The sequence below is a fragment of the Lagenorhynchus albirostris genome, chromosome 6 (genome assembly GCF_949774975.1).
Source record: "Lagenorhynchus albirostris chromosome 6, mLagAlb1.1, whole genome shotgun sequence".
NCBI lineage: Eukaryota > Metazoa > Chordata > Mammalia > Artiodactyla > Delphinidae > Lagenorhynchus > Lagenorhynchus albirostris.
The window spans coordinates 67175742-67194734 of record NC_083100.1 but is presented as its reverse complement, the minus strand read 5'-3'; the positions used below and the strand labels follow the sequence as shown (position 1 = coordinate 67194734).

At 38.4% G+C, this 18993-nt stretch overlaps 1 protein-coding gene across 10 annotated transcripts in view; it reads right to left on the bottom strand.

The window, feature by feature from the left end:
* Positions 1–18993, bottom strand: part of GRB14 (growth factor receptor bound protein 14) — a 125923-nt gene that overhangs the window by 35044 nt on the left and 71886 nt on the right. For all 10 annotated transcript variants that reach the window (XM_060152756.1, XM_060152757.1, XM_060152759.1 and 7 more), the window contains one exon: positions 14918–15074. In XM_060152756.1, coding sequence (XP_060008739.1) covers positions 14918–15074 — 157 coding nt within the window. The remainder of the gene's footprint in view (positions 1–14917; positions 15075–18993) is intronic.

The window sequence follows — 18993 nt, the reverse complement described above, 5'->3', positions numbered from 1 at the left end:
ACATGGGAAAGGAAATAGCCACCCAAGTCCAGGAAGCACAGAGAGTCCCATACAGGATAAACCCAAGGAGAAACATGCCAAGACACATAGTAACCAAATTGCCAAAAATTAAAGACAAAGAAAAATTATCAAAAGCAGCAAGGGAAAAATGACAAAAAACATACAAGGGAACTCCCATAAGATTAACAGCTGATTTCTCAGCAGAAACTCTGCAACCCAGAAGGGAGTGGCATGACATATTTAAAGTGATGAAAGGGAAGAACCTACAACCAAGATTACTCTACCCAGCAATGATCTCATTCAGACTCGATGGAGAAATCAAAAGCTTTACAGACAAGCAAAAGCTAAGAGAATTCAGCACCACCAAACCAACTCTACAACAAATGCTACAGGAACTTCTCTAAGTGGGAAACACAAGAGAAAAAAAGGACCTACAAAAACAAACCCCAAACAATTAAGAAAATGGTCACAGGAACATACATATCGATAATTACCTTAAACATGAATGAATTAAATGCTCCAACCAAAAGACACAGGCTTCCTGAATGGATACAAAAACAAGACCCATATATATGCTGTCTACAAGAAACCCACTTCAGATCGCGGGACACATACAGACTGAAAGTGAGGGGATGGAAAAAGATATTCTATGCAAATGGAAATCAAAAGAAAGCTGGAGTAGTAATACTCATATCAGATAAAATAGACTTTTAATGTTACAAGAGACAAGGAAGGACACTACATAATGATCAAGGGATCAATCCAAGAAGAAGATATAACAATTATAAATATATATGCACCCAACATAGGAGCACCTCAATACATAAGGCAACTGCTAACAGGTATAAAAGAGGAAATCGACAGTAACGCAATAATAGTGGAGGATTTTAACACCTCATTTACACCAATGGACGGATCATCCAGACAGAAAATTACTAAGGAAACACAAGTTTTAAATGACACAATAGATCAGATAGATTTAATTGATATTTTTAGGACATTCCATGCAAAAACTGCAGATTACACTTTCTTCTCAAGTGTGCATGGAACATTCTCCAGTATAGATCACATCTTGGGTCACAAATCAAGCTCAGTAAATTTAAGAAAACTGAAATCATATCAAGCATCTTTTCTGACCACAACGCTCTGAGATTAGAAATCAATTACAGGGAAAAAAAGTAAAAAACACAAACACACAGAGGCTAAACAGTACTTTACTAAATAACCAAGAGATCACTGAAGAAATCAAAGAGGAAATCAAAAAAATACCTAGAGACAAATGACAATGAAAACACGATGATCCAAAACCTATGTGGTGCAACAAAAGCAGTTCTAAGAGGAAAGTTTATGGCAATACAAGCCTACCTCAAGAAACAAGAAAAAACTCAAACAATCTAACCTTACACCTAAAGGAACTAGAGAAAGAAGAACAAACAAAACCCAAAGGTAGTAGAAGGAAAGAAATCATAAAGATCAGAGAGGAAATAAATGAAATAGAAACAAAGAAAACAATAGCAAAGATCAATAAAACTAAAAGCTGGTTCTTTGAGAAGATAATCAAAATTGATAAACCATTAGGCAGACTCATCAAGAAAAAGAGGGAGAGAACTCAAATCAATAAAATTAGAAATGAAAAAGAAGTTAAAACAGACACAGCAAAAATACAAAGCATTCTAAGAGACTACTACAAGAAAGTCTATGCCAATAAAATGGACAACCTGGAAGAAATGGACAAATTCTTAGAAAGGTATAACCTTCCAAGACTGAACCAGGAATAGAAAATATGAACAGACCAATCACTATTAATGAAATTGAAACTGTGATTAAAAATCTTCCAACAAACAAAAGTCCAGGACAGATGACTTCACAGGTGAATTCTATGAAACATTTAGAGAAGAACTAACACCCATCCTTCTCAAACTCTTCCAAAAAACTGCAGAGGAAGGACATTCCCAAACTCATTCTATAGGCCACCATCACCCTGATACCAAAACCAGACAAAGATACAACAAAAAAATAAAATAACAGACCAATATCACTGATGAATATAGATGCAAAAATCCTCAACAAAATACTAGCAAACAGAATCCAACAACGCATTAAAAGGATGATTGGGCTTCCCTGGTGGCGCAGTGGTTGAGAGTCCGCCTGCCGATGCAGGGGACATGGGTTTGTGCCCTGGTCCGGGAAGATCCCACATGCCGCGGAGCGGCTGGGCCCGTGAGCCATGGCTGCTGAGCCTGCGCGTCCAGAGCCTGTGCTCCGCAATGGGAGAGGCCACAACAGTGAGAGGCCCGCGTACCAAAAAAAAAAAAAAAAGAGGATCATCCACCATGATCAAGTGGGATTTATCCCAGGGATACAAGGATTCTTCAGTATATGCAAATCTATCAATGTGATACACCATATTAACAAATTGAAGAATAAAAACCATATGGTCATCTCAATAGATGCAGTAAAAACTTTTGACAAAATTCAACACCCATTTATGATAAAAACTCTCCAGAAAGTGGGCATAGAGGGAACCTACCTCAACATAATAAAGGCCATATATGACAAATCCACAGCAAACAGCATTCTCAATGGTGAAAAACTGAAAGCATTTCCTCTAAGATCAGGAATGAGACAAGGATGTCCACTCTCACCACTATTATTCAACATAGTTTTGGAAGTCCTAGCCACGGCAATCAGAGAATAAAAAGAAATAAAAGGAATACAAATGGAAAAGAAGAAGTAAAACTGTCACTGTTTGCAGTTGACATGATACTATACATAGAGAATCCTAAAGATGCCACCAGAAAACTTATGAGAACTAATCAATGAATTTGGTAAAGTTGCAGGCTACAAAATTAATGCACAGAAATCTCTTGCATTCCTATACACTAGTGATGAAAAACCTGAAAGAGAAATTAAGGAAACACGCCCATTTACCACTGCAACAAAAAGAAAAAAATACCTAGGAATAAACCTACCTAAGGACACAAAAGACATGTATGCAGAAAACTATAAGACACTGTTGAAAGAAGTTAAAGATGATACAACAGACGGAGAGATATACCATGTTCTTGGATTGGAAGAATCAATACTGTGAAAATGACTATATTACCCAAAGCAATCTACAGATTCAATGCAATTCCTATCAAATTACCAATGGCATTTTTTACAGAACTAGAACAAAAAATCTTAAAATTTGTATGGAGACACAAAAGACCCCAAATAGCCAAAGCAGTCTTGAGGAAAAAAAATGGAGCTAGATGAATCAGACTCCCTGACTTCAGACTATACTACAAAGCTACAGTAATCAAGACACTATGGTACTGGCACAAAAACAGAAATATAGATCAAAGGAACAGGATAGAAAGGCCAGAGATAAACCCACGCACCTATGGTCAACTAATCTATGACAAAGGAGGCAAGGATATACAATGGAGAAAAGACAGTCTCTTCAATAAGTGGTGCTGGGAAAACTGGACAGCTACATGTAAAAGACTGAAACTAGAACACTCCCTAACACCATACACAAAATAAACTCAAAATGAATTAAAGACCTAAATGTAAGACCGGACACTATAAAACTCTGAGAGGAAAACATAGGAAGAACACTCTTTGACATAAATCACAGCAAGATCTGTTTTGATCCACCTCCTAGAGTAATGGAAATAAAAACAAAAATAAACAAATGGGACCTAATGAAACTTCAAAGCTTTTGCAAAGCAAAGGAAACTACAAACAAGATGAAAAGACAACTCTCAGAATGGGAGAAAATATTTGCAAGTGAATCGACTGACAAAGGATTAATCTCCAAAATATATAAACAGCTCATGCAGCTCAATATTAAAAAAACAAACAACCCAATCCAAAAATAGGCAGAAGACCTAAATAGACATTTCTCCAAAAAAGACATACAGGTGGCCAAGAAGCACATGAAAAGCTGCTCAACATCACTAGTTATTAGAGAAATGCAAATCAAAACTACAATGAGGTATCAGCTCACACCAGTTAGAGTGGGCATCATCAGAAAATCTACAAACAAAAAATGCTGGAGAGGGTGTGGAGAAAAGGGAACCGTCTTGCACTGTTGATGGGAATGTAAATTGATACAGCCACTACGGAGAACAGTATGGAGGTTCCTTAAAAAACTAAAAACAGAATTACCATATGACCCAACAATCCCACTAATGGGCATATACCCAGAGAAAACCATAATTCAAAAAGACACATGCACCCCAATGCTCACTGCAGCACTATTTACAACAGCCAGGTTATGGAAGCAACCTAAATGCCTATCGACAGACGAATGGATAAAGGAGATGTGGTACATATATACAATGGAATATTACTCAGCCATAAAAAGGAACAAATTTGGGTGATTTGTAGAGACGTGGATGAATCTAGAGACTGTCATACAGAGTGAAGTAAGTCAGAAAGAGAAAAACAAATATCGTATATTAACGCATATACGTGGAACCTAGAAAAATGGTACAGATGAATTGGTTTGCAGGGCAGAAATTGAGACACAGATGTAGAAAACAAATATATGGACACCAAGGTGGGGAAAGTGGCAGGGGGTGGTGGTGGTCTGATGAATTGGGAGATTGGGATTGACATGTATACTCTAATATGTATAAAATGGATAACTAATAAGAACCTGCTGTATAAAAAGATAAATAAAATAAAATTTAAAAATAAATAAATAACCGAAAGAACCCTAAGAGGCCTGATTATCAGCTATTCACATCTTAAAGAAAATTTGTGGTTTTTAAAAAATTAGCTTATTTATTTATTTATTTTTGGCTGCATTGGGTCTTCGTTGCTGCACGCAGGCTTTCTCTAGTTGCAGTGAGTGGGGGCTACTCCTCATTGCGGTGCGTGGGTTTCTCATTGTGGTGGCTTCTCTTTGTTGCAGAGCATGGGCTCTAGGCGCACGGGCTTCAGTAGGTGTGGCTCACGGGCTCTAGAGCACAGGCTCTGTAGTTGTGGCGCATGGGCTTAGTTGTTCCGTGGCATGTGGGATCTTCCCAGACTAGGGCTCGATCCCGTGTCCCCTGCATTGGCAGGCAGATTCTTAACCACTGCGCCACCAGGGAAGTCCCAAAATTTGTGTTTTTTTAAAGTGCAGATATTGAACTAAATACAGACCTTAACAGGGAGAAAGTTCAACAAGAGGATATAAGATGCCTAGATGGATTACTTTGAGAGGAAAAGAAAAATGCTTAAAAGGGAGGTGAAAAGTGGCTGAAGACCAGCTTTGTTTTGCCAAGGACTAAGCGTAGTATAAGACATCATCACCAACACCCAAGAAAGGAAAAACAAAACAAAACCCTTGTCTAGATGGCTTCCCATAACTTTCTCTTGACTCTTCCTCTATAGCCCCATTCTAAAACCAAGCAGACTTTAACCAACTCAGTAATTCTACTAAGTAACTTATATTTTTTCATTATCAAAAAAATTATTAACTCTATATTTAGGGGCTTTTTGCTGTAATGTTTGAAAAAACAATATTAGGAGCTGTCACCCAGAATGAACTCAGACTTTTTGAGCTACCATTTGAGAAATGACCCCTGGTAAAATTCAAATAAATTCAACGTGATTTTTCTTTAAAAAACCTTACTTTTAAAACTTCATAAATTCATCTAAAATACTATATTAAGATGTATTATTAAAATTTAACAGATACAAGTCTATTTAAAAAGCTTTCTGAAGAATTTTTCAGGGATTGTAATGTGAATTATTACAATGATCAAATATCACTCTTAAGTAGGTAGAAAAATAGGAGAGAAGCTGTCTTAAGTCACTTCAAGACAGCAACCAAAACGGAGGAAAAAAAGAAAAAAAGCCTTCAAAAAGAGTGAAAAAAAAGCTTTCTTAAAACAACAACAAAAGCTTCATATCACTTTAAGTTTTATTTTTGTTTCTGATAGATCAGTGAAGTCTTACATTAATAGAATGAAATACTACCAAACAGTGATAACTACACATAATTCTGTTTTCTATTTAATTTTCACAAAACTTTTTCTTTTAAAAAAAAAAATAGAAGAGAGAAGTTTCTTCTGAAACTGTTGATTTAACTTCAAAGTCTTTTAAAAAACCTCAATCCTCCCAGAATGGAAAGTGTTCACCTGTGACCTTCTACCTGGATTTCTTCACTGAATCTACTGAAAGTACAGCGTGAGGATCAAATAGAAACTGGAGTCCCTACTCTTCCCATCACTTGATAAGAGAAGAAACAAAAGTGGCTTTTAGCTCTAATTCACCCAGAAAACAATTCTTTGTATACCTTTGTTACAGGAAACTCCAGGAGACAAATGGTCCTTGTACTTCTCTGTGCTAGGTAGAAACTACATACATTTTGTCAATCTTATTTTCAGATAAAAATGAACAGCCTCTGACCAAGCAAAACAAAAACTGGAGAAGCAAAGAATAAAGCAAGGCTCAATTTCTAAAAGTTTCCTTAACCTAAGAAAACTACTTAATACCAGCAAGATTCCCTGGAAAATTGCCACTGCCAGATTCAGCTTCCCAAGTGCAATAATAGGAAAATCTTGACATGAAAGCTGATGGGTATAAAGGCCTTGTGGATCATTCTTCAACAGAGTGAAACAGTCCTCATATTAACTCAGACTCAATGATCACAACTTGTATTCATAGAAAGCCTTATTTTTCCACAAAATGTTTGCATATATATTATCTCAAGCTGACTGTTAATACCTGAAGAGCTTAGAAACAGCTTCCATGAATTCTAAGTTATCCAATGAACCTTTAAGGACTCAGAGTAAATTTCCATCTGGGCATGGCATGTGATTTCTTTGGCTTCTTTTTCAAGTCTCTTCCTTCTATGTACTTTGTAATCCATCCTTTGAACTACTTGATATAACAACTTACAGTTTAGTATACCTTAGTTCAAAAGCCATTTATTTGTCCTAGACCCTGGGTTACAAAGATGTACATATACAGAGAGTTCCATTGCTTATGGAATTATGGACTAGTTTTAATAATATGATCACTATTAAGACAGTTGCAGAAAATGTTACAGCAGTGTAGAAGATGGGTACTTGATCCAACTTGGGGCTTCAACAAGTTGTCTGAACTAAGTCTTTAAAAATCTCTTAATAAGTTTTAAAAACTGTGTTTATTTCTTTTTTTCCCTGATTATTAAAATAATACATTTCCATTACAGAAAATTCGGAAAACACAGCCGACAATCACAATCCATCTTTAAAACTGTCAGTCAGGAATAAGTACTTAACATTACATTATTGTCTTTTTCTTTGGGACTATGTGAGTTTATGTGTATATATTTTTCACAGCATTTAGGAAACACTGTACACATATAAACATATATACAATGTTTCCTAAATGCTGTGAAAAATATATACTTTATTCAATCACTGTTACAATCTTACATTTGTCCACATCAGTTTTCAAAGGAAAAGCTCCAAAAACATGATTCAAAGCAGCATAACTTACATCCTATTAATATACTGTAATTTATAACATTCCCCTATTATAATAGCATTAGGTTTTATTTTTATCATTAATTGATACTGTAAATAATCCTGCTTGAACAGCCTTAAATCTGCTTCTTATCCAGATTTGCTTGTTCTCCACACCCACCTATAGTGTGTACTTGTGGGAACATCACCTCCCAGGACACAATTTACCTCTATCACTCCTAGTGCTTCCTGCACCACTCTTTTTTGGGGGGAGGGGTGTTGGGGGGAGGTTGTAATTTCCTAATGGATGTATGAGAAAAGGTAGTGCCAGCAAGTATGCCAACTGCCTCAAAAAACAAGTAGCTTCTGAGCAGCCAAAGTCTGTACCCAGGCATATGAGAGGGGCAGGTGTGTCTCCCTACCTGCTCTCAAATGGAAAGGGTGACTCTACTTCATAAGACTGAGCATGGGATGCCTCCAACCGCTCTTCTGTCTCTCCTCTCCCCAGACCGTGGCACTAGGTTAGCTGTCAGTCAGCTTGGACAGCTGAGGGGTTCCATCTTTGTTTTCATAGGAATTTTTAGGAAATGGCTAGCAGTTATTATACAGTTATACTTTATTGCTATTTTTAACTAACATTCCAAGTAAGCCTTGGAAGATGCATAGCAGTTAGCCAGGTAAAGATGGGTGAGAAAGGGCTTCCTGAGAATCTTAACAGCATGAGCAAGGAACCCAAGGAGTAGAAATGCAGGCGACTACAGGCAGTTCTCTAATGTATAAACTTAGAGGAGGGAGGTGTAAGACACAAGGCTTGAGGTAGGAAGGGTAGTCAGGTCACAGGTACTACAAGACCTGCAAAGGACCTTGGACCGTAAAGCAAGGTGAATCAAGGTCTGCACTCAGATGAATCACTTTGGTATGACCAGAGGCAAGAGGAAGGACCAACTGTAAGGCTAAAGGAATTCCTGAGAAGAGAGATGATGAGAGCTGAACTCAGGCTATGAGAATACTGAAAAGGAAAAATCAGCTGGACCACAAGGCAGATTTAGTTATGAGCACTCTTTGCTGGCTTCACATTTCCCATCTCCAGCCTTAGTGTGCTACCAGAGCACATGTCACCTTAACCCTCAGATCAGGGCTACATAAGTCTCGATAGAGAAGGAAGCACACATGTCCTAAGGGTTTCACAATTATTTCCACTGGTGATGAGGGTGGTCACAACTCTGATGGCTGGTAGGTTCCAAATAGCACAGAAAGTACAACTACATATCAGTATCAGTGCCAGACAACAGAAAAAACACTTCTGTTTCTTTTGCAAAGAAGAAAAAAGTGAAGGAGCAGCTTCAAAGCAGGAGGCTGTGAAGTGTTCCCTCACCGCTGCTGTGCATTGCTTCAGTCTTAAAGAGATCATGTGGGTATAGCTGCACATATAAAAATGGTTTCATTAAAAGCCTGCAGTCATTCATTTTGTTTATTAAAGCCACTCCACAATGATACTCACAATAGAAATCTCAGCGGTCCCTAGCAATGACACTAAAATACAATTAATTCCACTTCCCGAGGAATCTATAGGTATGCGCTTGAGGTATTGTGTTAATTGCCGCTGCTTCATACCATGGCTTCAATTAGGAATCAAAATGGGAGCAAAGCAAACATGGATCCCATTAAGTTCCAGAAGACTTAAAACTGAAGTTTCCCCCCACCCACCCACCATCCTCTTACAATAATTGTAAAGGCAGGGGACTCCATCTGGGGAACTATAGTGACATCCAGTGGCTGTGAAGTAAAACACACCAGTTACAAAACGGGTTGTTATATCACTAGAGAAGGGGAAATATTTGGTGATATACTGGTATTTTAAATCCAATGTCTATAAAGCTGTATGTAGTACTAGAAACTCATAATAACACGACCCAAAATCAGGCCAATCAGCAATTTGTAACAGAATCAGGATATTTAGCTGCCTTCCATGATTTACTCTACCTATGAAAATTCTTGGTAGCATATTAATAACTATGGACAGAGGATATGAAATATTGATATCATATTCAAAGCTCCAACTGTCCTATTACCATTCACAATGTATATAAATTCAACAACAGCCCATTTCCAAAGTGATCCTCTTCTCCGCCAAGATAAATAGCTGGCTCTGCTATAACGTGGACCAGGCTGGCTCAGTTTGATTCCAATAATTTCAGTACTACCTAGGTTTGTCTGAAAATGTTCTTGAGGTTTCAGAATTTAAATTTGTATTTATAGCCTGCATGAGAGATGCAGACGGAAAGTGAGAGAGACAAACCAACCACAGAATCCCGAAAACACTGGCCTGACCTAGTGAAGTGAGGAAATAACAAACTTGCTTCCACAGAAAATGCACACACTTGAGAATCTGACAGGTACCTAGATTTGTGCAAGGTTGACTCTGGGCCAGGTACTTTTTATCACCGATTCTTTGTATTCTTATGTGTAAAATGGAGATGAAATAAATGTACACTGCGGGGTTGCTATGAGGCTAAATATTGAGAGTGTCTATCAAGATGAATGTGAAACCTTTAAGTAGGGGCCCTGCACACGTAAGATGCACGTTAATAGTAGCTATCACACATATGCATTCATATTAAAAATACCAATAAAATTGGAGGGTTTTTTGCCACACAAAGTGTCATTCTGAAAACAGACTTTGAATTCCATAACCATATTTTGAATGTCATGTGCTCCCCCTTCTGACTTTAGTAATTTGTGGTGTGTTTTAATGGTTCACACACAACAGTAGCACATCTATTAACCACATAACATGTCTCTGAAACTTTCCTAAGCTTATCTGGGATATTAAAGTGAACTAGAGGCAGAAAACTCCCCACTCTCATCTATCTCCTAAGTCACAATATTCTTGCCTACAAGGCTTCAGGATCTCACAAACACTAAGCCTTGTACATGTGCAGACCATGACATGAAGATGGTACAATGTGGCATGCGCGACTGGCAGAAATGAGAGATGGGCAAGGATCAAGCCCGGAAGCCACAGATAGTTTGATGTAAAAGCAAAACGAAGTTGCTTAGCCTCCAAAGGGTCAAAACTTGCGTTCGGGTCTTCTTAGTAGTAGACTTTAAAACTAAGTCAGATCATACTGCTCTCTGACGAAGAGACCTACAGTTACTTTTTCCCTCACTCAGTGTAAAAGTCCAGTCCCCTCCATGGCCTGGGAGACCCTGCATGAGCTGGCTCTGTGGTAGCTCTGTGCAGTCCCTTTCCATTACTTTCCACCTTACTGACTCCTTAAGTCCTGTTTCCTGAACACAAGCACATTGCCATGTCCAGGCCTTCCCGCTTGCTGTTCCCTCCTTCTAGAACAATCTTCTATTTAAGTGCAAGACCTGCTCCTGTCTGCTTCAGACCTCTACTCAAACATCACACTGTCAGGGACACCTTCCCTGATCTACTTAAAGTGCATCTCCCAACCAGCCCTGGACTCCCTATCCCTTTCCCGGCCTTCCTTTTCTCCCCAGTGCTAATCACCACCTAAAAGATTGCACATTTTAGTCATGTATCTCTTGTCTTTCTCTTCCTACTAGAATGCAAACTCATGAGGGCATTGCTTTTTGTCTATTGTGTTCATACTGTACCCCCGGGATCCACACACAAAACAGGCTTGGTGCAAAATAGTCAACAGATATTTGTTAAACTATTGGAGGAAAGCAACAGGGAAAGGCAGGGGGAGTTAGTTCCTAGCTTTTGTGGAATCTGTAAGGTGGAAAGAAAAAAAAAAAAAAACTAAAAATAATCAGTATGTTTTAAAGATGCACACATATATAAAAGAAGGTAATCTACACAAGCGAACTCATAGGCTAGAGATTATGTTAAAATAGAGAAACTAAAGAAAGTTATCTCAGCATTGTGAAATAATGGATAGTATTGTTTAATTCCTGACATCTTTATTTCTGTTATTTACAGTGAGCTGACTTATTTTTGTATTAAAAATATTTTTTTAAAATAATAGACCACCTCTTCACTTTTAGAATTCTATTCATTGAAAACTAATCATTTTAATCAAAGAGAGGTCAAGAATGTCTCCTGAACAACATGCAGAGCTCACTAGCTGGTCACCAAAGTTTTGGCAAATGATTTGTCCTTTGGTTCTTTACGTCATCACCACTAAAAAGAGATTTGCAGTTGAATATGTCAGTGCTGCATTCTATTGGCAAAGGGCATCGGCAGCTGCACAGCATATTTAAGGGGCAGAAGCACCCCACTCTAGTTCTTTCAGTTCATTTTAATATACAAATAGCAAAAATGTTCCTGAATACTATTCTTAGGTTGAATAGCTCCTACAAGAGTATTTATAAGCTACACACACACAAATAAAATTCAGAGACACACTGGTTTTACATTTGATGCTGAGGAAGACCACAGCATCTTAAGAGTTGTTATTCTCTTGTTATATTGTTAAAGAAGTAGAAGAAAGAAAAAGAATAAAAACTGTTTCTCAAGAGTTTAGTTGGATATTCATTAACTCTTATCATCTAACATCTCAGTGTATCCTTACAGAAATAAAGCAGCAGATTTTTTTTTAAAAGGAATGGAAGGTGGCAAATCTAATATACATTAGTATTTGGGTAGCATTAGTGTCTGCAATTTTTCTACTGTATAAAGTTTTTATCTGAGTAAAAACAAAGAGAAAAAAAAGAACACAAAAAAAGCTCTGGAACTAAATTTCTTTCTCATAAGCTTTGGTCTAATGCATGGTTAATGAAGCCATGAGACAATATTCTCACATCTTTGATTTTATTTCAGCAGTTTCCAGAAAATACAGTAATGGAGAAATATATTTCTATTCAATGCCTAAAAGTTTAAATTTAGCATGTAGCTCAAATTAATTCTCAACGTTCCATTTTAAGCTTCTACATTAAAAGACTTGCACAAATCTTTTTATTCCTCACATGACTTGCCGCGGTCTCTTGTGAAAACTGCTTCTTGATTTATAAAGTCGATTTTATTACTGAACTTCAAGCTCTTTGTTAGGGATAAATTGTAGTGACTATAACTGCAAAAGATGTTTAATGACTTTTAAACTCTCTCTAAAAGAAAAATTTAAGAGTATAGAATACTGTAATTATACATTATACTAATTGAGAGCTATATTTCTAGAAGCATAAGCAAACAAAATAGTTTGGAATTACGGCAGGTATCTGTTGAGAGTTAACACCATATTTCTGAGAGTAATGATCATGAATAGAAGTTAAATTAGTCACAAATGGCAATGAAGAAAATATATGTTGAACTTTCTCTGCCCTACGAGGGTGAGACAGCAAGTCACACGGACCAGTATAGCATACCTTCAGAATTCAAGTTTTCTTGGAAGGTACATGTTCAGCTGTGGAGATCAGCTGACATGTTGTCGCTCATCAACTATCAAACAGGGGGTGGGAGGGTGGGTTAAGGTTCAGAATCCCTGTGGAGACTGTCGAACTATCCAAACTTCTTTTCCACAGGCTTCCCTCTGTCCTCTTCCTCAGGTCCTGACATATCCTTGGACAGCAGTCTTCAAATTGGAAGTACTATAGACACTTCCTGAATGGTTCAGGGAATGCAAGGGACTTTAAATGAACCATTTTCCAGAATCTTTTAAAAACGGATCCTCCTAAGAACATACCTTTTCTGCCAACATCATCTTTATTGCATTTCATAAGACAAAGGCAAACTTCTCATCCGAACTGAACCTTACTTTGGTATGCTGCTCTGAGGTGTAAACCCTCTATGTATCAAACGAAGGAAAATTTTTATATATTGGTAGCTAGCTAAGCAAGAAAATGAATGACTCTCATGCCTAGGTATAAAATTCTCAATTCTTTAAACAAATTGAAGGGACAAATTGTCCTGTCATTGACAACTTATTTAAATTAATTTTGAATAAGTGGTTTATTACTAAAAGTTGTTTGACTTACAATGCAAAGGAGTTGATGGTAGGCTAAATAATAGCCCCCTAACGATAGCTACATCTTAATCCCTGAAACCTGTGACTGTTACCTTACATGGTAAAAAAATAAAAACAAAACAAAACTTTGCAGGTGTCATTGATTTAGGGATCTTGAAATGAAGTGATTATCCTGGATTATTCTGGATAAAGCCTAAATGCTACTATCTTATAAGAGAGAGGTAGAGGGAGACTGCACACAGACAGAAGAGAACACAGTGTGACCGTGGAGGTAGAGATTAGAGTGATGTAGCCATAGCCAAGGCATGCCAGCAGCCACAAGAAGCTAGAAGAGGCAGGAAATGGATTCTCTCCTTGAACCTGCAGAGGAAGCTCATCCCTGAAGATACCTTGATTTTAACCCATTGATACTGATTTCAGACTTCTGGCCTCCAGAAATGTAACGGAATAAACTTTGGTTGTTTTAAGCCACTGAGATTATGCTAATTTGTTACAGCAGCCAAGGGAAACTAATACAAAATTCAAAGAATCAAATGGCACTGCCATAACAAACTCCTTCCTTTCTCATCTACCTATTATGGGGACATGTTTTTTAACAGCAGTATTTGTAAAAATAAGAAAGGGGAGACAAAATTGTCGCCCCATTCTGTCCCACACTAGCAGAAGAATGAAAATTCTTTATAACTTATTAAAAGATATGAGGGGAAAAGCCTCTACAGTTCACAATACAGAAATATATTTCCAACTGCAAATAAATACGATTATTTTTTATGTTTATGACTTTAAAATGTGAAGGGTTACTCATTCTTCAAGAAAAATTTAGGGTATACAGTCCCATAAAGAGACTACCACTGTGGATATTTCCCATGTCTGCACTACAATCAATTCAAAAAGTAGTCCAGGGCTTCCCTGGTGGCGCAGTGGTTGAGAATCTGCCTGCCGATGCAGGGGACACGGGTTCGAGCCCTGGTCCGGGAAGATCCCACATGCCACAGAGCGGCTAGGCCCATGAGCTACAACTACTGAGCCTGCGCGCCTGGAGTCTGTGCTCTGCAACGAGAGACACCGCGACAGTGAGAGGCCCGCGCACCGCGATGAAGAGTGGCCCCCGCTTGCCACAACTAGAGAAAGCCCTCGCACAGAAACGAAGACCCAACACAGCCAAATATAAATAAATAAATAAATTTATAAAAAAAAAAGTAGTCCAAATAACAGCATATTTTATTGACCTCTCAAAAAATGTTAATTGTGCTACTAAAGTTTATTATGAGATGTATCTTTCCATCACTTTAGACTCTATGGTTTAGCTCCCAAATTTCCACACATCATTATTTAAACCATGAAGGGTGGTAAATTTTTAATATTTCTATTCTTATTTCCATTTTGTGCTACTTTATTTTTCTCTCAACTACCAACCCAAAAATAAAAAACAAAGAAAAGGACTATTCATAATTGTCCTCTATTTTTCTACAAGTGAAGAAAATCTTTGCCATATGATCAAACTATAAGGGACAGAAAAGCAATGATATGACTATGATTTTGTATCCTTACCTAGACCTATGTGAGGCAGGTGCTCAAAAAGGGTCCAGCTGTGGTCATCAATGTAATGATTCTTCAGGATCAACAGCTGGCAAACATCTCGGGCAGTTATGTCACTGGGTACCTCTAACGCCCTGCTGGTTTCATCTTCACTGTATACTTTAATTACCTGTGTAGGTAGAAATTAAAAAATGAGCTAAAATAGTCTATTAAAAATATCATTCTAGTAAGTCATCAAACTTATCAGTTGAGCTAATTACAAATTCCTTATACAGTTTGTTTTACATCTAATTTTCTTATACATGGAGTAAATGTTGCCCATCCAAGACTTGTTTATAATATGTGTCAAAGTCACTCTGTCTGACAACTTCCAATCTCTTCTCTTCAGTGTCTAAACTGGAGGCCATTCAATGACCATTCAATGTCATTTCCCACCACTCTGATCTACTAAAAAGCTACATATCTCTTATCAATATTTTAAATTTTCCACTCCATATTTAAATATTTAAACAATCCAAGTAACATGGGTGATTTATTCCCAGATATACATGTTGTAACAGCAGTAAATAGAATATAAAGATTTCTCTATTTCAGGTTATAGAAATTTTGGCAAAGACTGGCTAGATGTTCACCAAATCCTTTTTCTTTCCTCCCTTGCAATTAGTTGTGTCCATGGGATTGAGTTTTAGTCAATGAGATGTAAGCACATGCAGTGTTGCACCTCCAGACCTAATCCATAAAAATTTCCCATATACTGTCATCCATTCTCTTACGCCAGCCTCTCACTGAATGGAAATGATGACAAAGACCTAAAGAGGAGAGCAGAGCCATGGGACAGAAGGAGGCTTTGTCTCTGAATGACCACATGGAAGGTGCCCAACTAGGAATGCCCACATGTAACTTTGACATGAGCAAGAAATCAACTTTTAGTCTATTAACTCACTGTGATTCTTTATCTATTACAGCAGCTAATGTCACCCCAAATCATACAGAAGTAGAGAGTTTCATATACAACACTTGCCTCAACATTTACCAAGTTATGCTATGTGCTAGAATTTCCACTACTAACTGTGATATGTCATATATAAATTAAATTAATTATAATAAGTTAAATACCTATGAAAATAGTATAGTAAGATCAACACACACAGAAGTAGGAAATTGTAAGAAAATTCAATATAAGAAATACACCTTATAAAAATACAGACATTTAAACATTTTCAGTAATTCAAACAAATGAAAATAAAATGATGTGTCAATTCTCTATCGATTATTTTTCTAATTATGTGTAATGACAGTGGAATAAAATAGTTGCTCTCTTACAATGACAGGAGTGATATAAATTGGTAAAACTATTTTGTACACCTATTGGAAAGTATTTATCAAAAGCATTAAACGGTCCATTCCTTTGACTCAGTAATTTCCCTTAGGCAAACTATCTCAATAAATCTGTCATAAATGTGGAAAATAGCTTTAGGCGTAGACTTATCCAGCAAAGCATTATGTATAATTCTATCAACCTAAATATACAACAACAAAAGAATTGTAAACTATAGTACTTTCACAAAGTGGAATATTATAAGGTACTTAAAAATGTTATTCAAGGAAATAATATAAGAACTTTAAAAAAAATTCCTAAGTAAAATGAGATCATGACACCAAAGTATAAGTTACGCAGGAGAGTGCAGGCTTATTTGTTGGACTGGCAACCAGGCACCTATCCCTCTTCTAAGAGCATTGTGATTGTCTTTTAGAAACCCACTCCCTCCCTCACCATTAGTCTTTGTGATTCTGGCAGCTCTACTTTCAGCTCAGTGATGGTATAGTGGAGCTGCTGGAACTGGCTTGCAAGAGGTGATTGTTAAACATTCAGGAACTCTGCAAGCCAGGCATCTTGAAATCAGCCATGGTGGGAGTACACCAAAGAAACTGGCAAATGCTACAAATAAGGCCTTTTTAAAAATATATATATTTTTATAGCCAGTTTACCAGTGCATGACTGCCTCAGCTTCACATAGTTGTTATCCAGATTGATCAATCAACACTCAGAATCCCTTTGGCGACAGTGACTATTTCAGAGATGGGCACATGACCTAATCAGAGTCAGTCAGGGCCAATCTAGACATCCGTTCACATAACCATAAAGTGAGCCCTGTTTTCCACTGGGCAGGTGTAGGGTGAAGCTGCTACTGTTCATGAAGAGAAAGACTGTGGGAAAATGGGGCCCACATGGAGTAAACCATGCCAAGAGATGAAGAGGGTGCTGAGAATATCATTGGGCCCCTGGACCAGGGAATACTTGAATTGTGTTTTTTAATCATATGTGTGCCATGAAGCTGGTAAGTTTCTAGTGGTAATATCCACCTACTTATATCTCTTGTTCTAGCCAAAGACCTTCTCCAACTCTTTCTCCATACTGCTAGGGGAATAAACTTTCTAATAGCCAATCACATCAGGTCATTCTTCTAAAATTCTTCAATGGCTCCTTGTTGTCCTAACTCAAGCAGCTCATTGTGTTTATTAAGACCCCATGCAAAGCATACATCCCTTGCTAAGTGTTTTAGTATAACGCTGTCAGTGGGCTTCCCTGGCAGCACAGTGGTTAAGAACCCGCCTGCCAATGCAGGGGACACGGGTTCGAGCCCTAGTCTGGGAAGATCCCACATGCCGCGGAGCAACTAAGCCTGTGCGCCACAACTACAGAGCCTGTGCTCTAGAGCCCGCGAGCCACAACTACTGAGCCCGCATGCCGCAACTACTGAAGCCCGCGTGCCTAGAGCCCCTGCTCTGCAACAAGAGAAGCCGCCGCAATGAGAAGCCCGCGCACCGCAACGAAGAGTAGCCCCCACTCGCCTCAACTAAAGAAAGCCCGCTCGCAGCAACGAAGACCCAATGCAGCCAAAAATAAATAAATAATAAATAAAAATAAAGTTCCCTTTTAAAAAAAAAAAACCATATATATATATAAGGCTGTCATAGAGTTGGCTGTTGCCCTCAGAGAGCTAAAGCATAGTGGGGAAAGCAGTATTAAAAACAATAGTCACAAAGTAGGACATAAAAATTCAGTATGTTACTAAATCATATAATGGGGGTTAGGAGATACCTGAAAGATATCCATGAAAAAGTGATATTCAGGCCAAGACCTGAAGAAGGAGTGGGCAGTAACTAGGCAAAGAGAGGGTAAGAGCATTTCAAGCTAAGGGAACCGAAGCCATGCAAAGTCCGTGGGGCAAGAAGAAACTTGGCAGATTCTAAGGATTAAGAGGAGTCAGGGGGCTTCCCTGGTGGCGCAGTGGTTGAGAGTCCGCCTGCCGATGCAGGGGACATGGGTTCGTGCCCCATGCCAGGAGGATCCCACATGCCGCGGAGCAGCTGGGCCCGTGAGCCATGGCCGCTGAGCATGCGCGTCCGGAGCCTGTGCTCTGCTACGGGAGAGGCCACAGCAGTGAGAGGCCCGCGTACTGCCAAAAAAACAAAACAAAACAAAACAAAAAAAGGCGTCAGGAACGGCAAGTGCAGCAAGCAGGGAGCATGGCCCTGAGGGAGATGAGGTGGTAAGCATGACCGTAGTAACAGGGATGCAAGATCCTCAGCTCAGAATTGACTTAAGAATCATTGAGCTTAGAGGTGGTAAACTTGTGGATATGGGTATATCTGACAAGGGAGAAAAGGAAGAAGCATGAGAAAAAAAAGAATCTAGGGCTGAACCCTGAGAAATTGCAATATTTAATGGTGAGTTAGAGGCAAGAAAGTCTGAAAGATAAAGAGAGATAGAGAACCAGGGAAGTGGGACCCCATGGAATAAAGTCCAAACTCTTCAGCATGCACACAGCACGCACACTCCCCAGCAAATCAGCCTATGGAACAGGTCACTCTGACCTTAGCCAGATATGATAAACATTTGCAACCTCTTCTTTCTATTTGCTCATGAGGTATCCTCTACCTGAAATCTTTGCCCCAGCCACCAACAATATGCTTTATTTGGCAAATTCCTACTTATCATTTGGCCCCAGTTCCCACAGCACTTCCTCCAGAAAGTCTCCCCTGACTGCCCATGGCTTTATAATGTGCCCCTCTTAGAGCTCTTA